At 40.2% G+C, this 6,832-nt stretch overlaps 1 protein-coding gene across 2 annotated transcripts; it reads right to left on the bottom strand.

The window, feature by feature from the left end:
- Positions 1-1,026: 1,026 nt before the first annotated feature.
- Positions 1,027-5,649, bottom strand: LOC108510996 (myb-related protein P-like). 2 transcript variants are annotated; one of them, XR_015967889.2, is made up of 4 exons: positions 5,352-5,649; positions 5,080-5,209; positions 2,010-3,253; positions 1,027-1,364 (listed from the first exon to the last, which is right to left on the bottom strand). XR_015967889.2 is itself a non-coding variant. In XM_039124514.3 (3 exons), exons 1-3 carry the CDS (start codon positions 5,482-5,484, stop codon positions 2,419-2,421), a joined length of 1,098 nt encoding a protein of 365 aa, XP_038980442.2. In that variant the 5' UTR covers positions 5,485-5,649; the 3' UTR covers positions 1,027-2,418. The 2 variants fall into 2 exon arrangements, 1 of the variants encoding a protein (XP_038980442.2); XM_039124514.3 differs by having other exon boundaries at positions 1,027-3,253.
- Positions 5,650-6,832: the final 1,183 nt, after the last annotated feature.

Below are 6,832 nucleotides of genomic sequence, written 5' to 3'. Positions count from 1 at the left end.
TCAACATCAAGACAAAGACATATATTCTGTTGATCAAACATAATGAACATATGCAGAACAACCAAATACTTTGAAATTAGAGGGTGCCCAATTAATTAGAAAACATACCATGCTTACTGCTTCAGCCCAAAACTCTTTTGATAGATTAGCATTGCTCAACATATTTTGTACTCTCTCCAAGAGCATCCAATTCATCCGTTCTGCAACCCTAGCTACTTTGCTATGGTGTGCTCGGAGCGGGGTGATGATGGGAAAATAGCATTGGCTCAAATATCTTAAAATAGGATGGAACATGTTATAATTATCACATTTAATGATATGAGGCTATGATGATATCTACCAATTAGATATGTAAAGCGCTTAGATAACCAAATTGTGCAAAACTTTTTTCCCCCTTTTCACATGCTCCATCATGCAACACTTGATTTAAATTGGCATTCATACACACCCAAGTTCAATTTTAGAAATGTACTCTTTGAGTTCTCCTATCTTTGTGTACACACGTCTCTCCTTTCAATCTTAACTGGTTAATAAATCTCATCCTTCAACTTCTTTGTTGCTCATCATGTGTTTAGAAAAGCTAATTTTTCTGCGGACCGGCCGACCGGCTAGATTGTGATATCTCCCCAAATATTGTTGTGTATCCGGAATTGGCTTTTTTTTCCATTAGAATTTATTAAGAAATGAGATGAGGTGGCAGAGGAGTTTTAGCTTGCTGTCCAAATAAAAAATCAAACAACAAGAGAGTTCAAAGACAGTTGCAGAAGTTTCGGACCCCAGAGAGCAGCAGATCTTTGAGAAAACCAACTGAAAGCTTGCAAATTTGCCCGGCTGCAGTCCAAGCTGCAATCTGATGTGTTCAACCATTGACAGAAAAAAAAACCATGTCCGGAAAGTGAAATTAACAGAGTACGAGATGTCGAAAAGATCCTTTAGGCACCTTAAGGTACCATAGGTTGTCCTCCAAACTGAAGAACATGAAGATAGTTCTGGTGCTAGAGATGCTGCCGAAGAAAAATATTGATAGAAGACTGAGAGAGAGGTTGATATACTGCTGATAGAAGACTGAAAGAGAGAGGTTTATTATTACAAATTGATTGTATGCGACTTTGCCAACGATCTCGCTGAGATCGTTTAAGAGTCTTTTATCCTTTCTGCCAAAAGAAAAAAAAAAAATTTGAGCTAATCAAAACACAGGAAGAATTCACAGGTCCTCTTTCCTGCTGGCTGGTTTGTATGGAGAGTTCCCAGATGGAACCGAGAAACACTTGCTAAGTTTTGGCTTCAACATGGCTCGCATACATCATTGGCTCGCTTTGGGTTACCTTAGCTGGAGATTCCGTTGTCCCTTCCCGGGAGGAATCCTGAAAAAGAACTGGCTAAGACTTCACATAAAGCCATTTTTTTTATATAATTAAATAGAATATCACTCACCAAGCGACAATAACCTTTATAATATACTCAAATAATTAACAAATAAAATAATTAAGTAATCCACATACAAGAGGCAACACAATTTTTTTAATATAAAAAATCCTTCGATGTGAAAGAAAAAACCACAGGATCTAGTATAGCCGGAAATTTTTACTATTTAGAATAATGGAATTACAATAGATCTTCTCTAGTTTAACTAGAGACTGCATAAACATCAACATGATTTAATCTTGACTTCCACAATAAAAATATTCATCATTAAAGCAGATTTCAATAATAAATAGCAAAATAAAGGACCAAGCGTTGATGTTTTAAATAATGAATAGAGAAGTTTTTTCAAAAATTCAAACCGTTCAATCTATAGCTTTTAATATTGGAAACAACATACTAAAATTTTAGTTAAATCTAAATAAAATCAACTATTCGATCATCTGATAAATTAGTACTTTTTTTCAAGACTCTGTGATTTTCTGCAATCACCTCACCCCTTAGGTGGTTTTAAACTACATCGTTTTTGGAAAAAAAATTCAAATAAGGTGAGTCTCACTTGCGGAGGGACCAACGGAAGTACTTACCGGAAATAGATCTAAAAACCTCTACCTTTTTCACGGGCAAAAAGCTGCACAACGCAACAAAGTTTAGCAGCGAGTAGATCCAACAAGAAAGCTAAACTACTTAGGACCACAAGGAATAATTATTCTAATGAAGAGCTCTTCTCTACAAAAATACAACGCAATCTCTCTCCCCCAAGGAAAAAAGATTCCATTTAGGGAAGGAAAAAAAAAGATTCCAAAAAAAGGAGATTCCCCATGAGCATATCCCACAAAGAAGCTGTTTTCATGGATACAAGACATGCATGAATACCGAGCCACACACGTACACGACGCTATAAAAACTTAATTTTCTGTCCTTTTATACAGCGTCCCAAACGTGGCAAACCTGGAGAAATCCTCCAAGGCCACCACCACCAGCACAAAACCTCTCTTATAGGACATCCGAAATAAGCCAATTATCCAAAAAGTCTTCTTGGTAACCGCAGCCATCTATTCCCTGCAGCCCCAGCTCCCCATCCTCACTATGCCACTGCCATGGCCACATCTCTCCAGCCTCATCCCATAGCTTGGCCTCAATTCCTCCCAGGTCCCAATCCATGAACTTGTCTACTTCGGCAGACCCTACCTCCTCCTCACCTTGGGCAATTACCCCGCCTCCCCTCCCCTCCTCCTCCAAGTCCATGGCTCCACCATCTCCATCCCCATGCAGGACAAGGGCCCCACCCTCTCTCTCCTCACTTGAGCTCCCACTCTCCCTTTCCTCGTGGGACCCGCACCCCACACTGCTGTCCTCGCTCGCACCAAAAAGAATGGCCTCCATCTCATGACTGCATGCTCCCCAGAGCCCACTCTCTATGGGGCTCGGGCTCAGGAGCCCACTCACCATGTCTTCATTAGGATCCAATGCCCCTTGGTTAAGACCTTCAAAGGTGACACAGCTAGCTTGGTTCTGGCCTGGGTCCAAAACCATGCTTCGTCCCTCATCGCTTTGAGCTTGTGCTGATGAGGTTGGGGGGCTAATACCCTTCTCATTCGTCTCTCTTCTGGTAGTCCCATTCACTGCGTTCTTCCTCATGGCCGACCTACTAGTTCTTCCACCCCTTCGCTTGCCGCCGCCGGGGAGCTTGCTGAGGTCCACTGTCATGACCTCGCCATCGCCGACGAGCCTCTGGAAGCTGTCGACTCTCCTACTTAGGTGGGAGTTCCAGTAGTTCTTGATCTCGTTATCAGTCCTTCCAGGAAGATGACCAGCTATCAAGGACCACCTACAATAATCAACGGACCACATTAGCTCCAACTCAATAATATTTGCGTAGCTAAGCCTTCTTAATTATTACGCTGTCATACTGCCGCCTCTGCTTTAAATACCATCTTTCTTGCTATGGAACTCACACGTGCCAATCAAAATTGTTGGGATCCAAAACCAAATCGTGCATGAAGAGGAGAGGGGAAGCAGTGCTTCTCTAGATTTTTTTTCCTTTTCAGGAAATCTTTTCTGAAGTCTTATTAAATATGATAAATCATTTTTATACATGCTCAAAAAAAAAGATAAATCATTTTTTTGAATAAATATGACAATAATAAATCAATGTAAAGAGAACCAATTTTATTTTTTTTCTCAACAAAGAGTCGAACTAAACAAACAAGCAAGCCTCATGCAATTTGCCATACAGCCAGCGTCTATGCTCATTATTATTATCTATGAAATTTTTATGACTCTGTTTTCGGCATGGCTGCTGGCTGACATCAAAAACTCATGGACTTTAAAGGCCAAGATATTAGAGGGACTTGATTTATTTAACCTAGATGAAAGATAAAAGCAAATTTGGAAAAAATCAACAATTTTTTCCGTAATCTTTAGATATTGAGATACTACAACTCCAAATTTATGGATTATTTAAAAATATTTATGAAAAATATCAACCAATATTTATATCATATCGACCAATATTTTGAATAATTAATTTACATTAATCCAGATAGTGTTAGACTCAATACAGATCAAGATAATGGCCAAAATGAAAAGTACCAACGTCGTTTGTTTCCGAGGGAGGACCAAGGGGAGAAAAGAAAATAAAATAAAAATATCTCCCATACCCTGGATGACGGACGCGGAAGGTAACCTCACGGACGGACGGTGATCGGACGACAGTTGTCAGGTCATAATGTCAGAGAGGTGAAGGGCGACGGGGTATCCCACGTGCATTGCGCCAACCCACGGTGAACACATGGCCACGGTTCCCCACCCCGCCGGGGCCCGCCACCTCCGGTTTTTATGGAATTTTGTCTCCACTCTAATAAAATAATAAAGGAAATCTCGTGGGCCCCACTTGCTGCCCGATTTCGCGTCCGTCCGGATATCGTATCCGTATAGGGAAGAAAAAAGAAAGCTCAAGACAAAACCCGGGTGCCAAGAAAAAAATCCAAGCCACTAAATCAAAATTGGGTACATCCGGCAAAATCCGGATACCCTATCCGTATAGGGAAGAAAAAAAGAAGGCTCAAGACAAAACCCGGGTGCCAAGAAAAAAAATCCAAGCCACTAAATCAAAATTAAGTACATCCGGCAAAACCTAAAGAAAGTAAGCAATGTGGAGAACGCCTGTCCCCAAAAGAGAAGGATCGTAAGAGAAGAAAGAAAGTACGATATATGAAGCGCTGTTTTCAGTATAAAAAAAAAAGTACGATATTTTTTTAAAGAAAAAATTATATAAAAGATGAAAAAGCTTGATCTCGATCATGTGGAAATTAACATAATTTTATTTTTAAAAATATTTTTAAATTTTTAGATAAATTTTATTAAAAACATTATAGATATTTTATAAAAATTTTTAAAAAATAAATATTCTGCCATAATTTTATATATAAAAATTATTTTTTCAAACATCATCGATTAGCTTGTCAGAAAAAAGAGCGAAAAAAAGAATTTCATGAATCAAACGAGCCCATAATTGAAATAAAAAGAAGAAAACGAATTCATACCCCCGTTTGCCAATTTATTTTGTGAAAAATTTACGATGTGTAAATATAATAACAGAGAGACAAGGTGGCGGACAGAAATTAACTATGGCAGTAGATATCTCTTCATTACCGGTTTCCTAGAGTGGCATGAAGTTTGATGATGATCTCCTCCTCCTCCTTCGAAATGTTGCCTCTCTTGAGGTCAGCTCTGAGGTAGTTTATCCACCTTAGCCTGCAGCTCTTGCCGCACCTCAACAGGCCTTCCAGACCCCCACAAACCAACAAATAATTAGTATAACATCATCTGGGGCGTCTTGAGCGATCGATCCAGCTCGATTTGAGGCTTGGAAAAGGAAAACTAGAGAAGAAAACAGTGCTTTCTAAGTTTAGAGCTTCGTATACCTGCATTCTTAGGCAAGGACCTCCAGGACCCTTCTCCATTGGCCGCAATGTACTTGATCAGTATCTCATCCTCCTCTGCCGTCCACCTCCCCTTCTTCAGCCCCACCTTCTCACAGCAAGGAGCTCTCCCCATTTCTTTCTCTAGTTAGTGCGAAGAGCCCAAGAGAGAAGAGGCTTCCGCGAGCACTTCACCTGGGTCCAAAGCGTGGGTGTGGATGTGAGGCTTGAGAGTTTGAGGTTATGGTGGTAGGTGATGGCAAGAGAGTTTAATAAGTTAGCAATGGAGATAGGGGGGCGGGGCGGGGGCGGGGGGGGGGGCGCGGAGTGGGGGAATGGGAGGAGTAATAAGGCTGGCGGGTGGGCACGTGGAGGGAGCGAGGGGTGGTGTGTGGGGACGTCACGTGTTAGTGATGGGAAGCGGACGCTGTCGTGGCGCGTGGACCGACGAGTGCATTTCTCACGGGCTTCGAATCAACCACGTCGCTGTGACCGCCCGACCGCCCTGCTATTTTTTCACCGCCCGCTTCCCATCATCCCCGCAATCTACCATTCCGCTTCCCGACCCACCAAATCACAATTCCCATCCACCGCTCTCTCTCTCTCTTCCCGAACGCGGTTACCACAATTCCCATCCGCCATTGTCGCTCCCCCCAAGGACCATGGGAGGGATCTTACAACCTCCAAATGAGTTATTTTTTACCTCAAGGCCAGTAAATTCGTGGAATGGGCTGCATTCTTTATTACCGGCCGGGCTACGTTCTTTGTTACCTGAGCACCCCAGCACGGTGGTGTTGGCTCATGGTACGATCTTATCAATTTTTTTTAAAATATTCTATTTTCTTGTTTTTTTAATGGATTCATATTAAATTTATGTGATCCACATGTCCTATCAATTAAAAAAATATTATTTATACGTATGTCTCACGGTCCAGCACGCGATACGAGTGCACATTTACGAGGACAAAGTTCTAAAAAAAAATGCCAAGCTTGAAAATATATTGCACCTTTGATATTGTTGGACAAAATCGTAATTTACACTAAATAATAAAATTAGTTCAATTATAAAAATTTGATCATTCAACTAGTATCAATGATGCTCTATTTAATCATCCCCTCTAGTGGTGATCTGAACTATATCTATGTATCTTACAATATGTAACTCTGAAAAGGAGAAAGAGAAAAGGATTGTGAGTTTTATAGTACAGTAAAAATCTCCACACATCCACGTAAATATAATAATAATATAAGTTTGAAAATCATAAGAAATCATTGCAACATCGTGAAATCACAAAACGACAATCAATAATGTTCGAATAATTAGTATAAATATATATCAAATATTAATAAAAATCCAGCCACTCAAGAGTGATATATAATGCGATATCTTATAAATCTTCATTGGTATTTTCAATGCTTTTCATTCCATTTCTGTTTTAACTTAATCTGAATCAATTATCTTTTCAACTTTGGGCCAAATCTCG

Source organism: Phoenix dactylifera, chromosome 8 (assembly GCF_051530095.1).
Source record: "Phoenix dactylifera cultivar Ajwa chromosome 8, Ajwa_hap1_PhDact_Kaust_v1.1, whole genome shotgun sequence".
Classification (NCBI taxonomy): Eukaryota; Viridiplantae; Streptophyta; class Magnoliopsida; order Arecales; family Arecaceae; genus Phoenix; species Phoenix dactylifera.
This window is presented reverse-complemented; position numbering and strand designations above follow the sequence as displayed.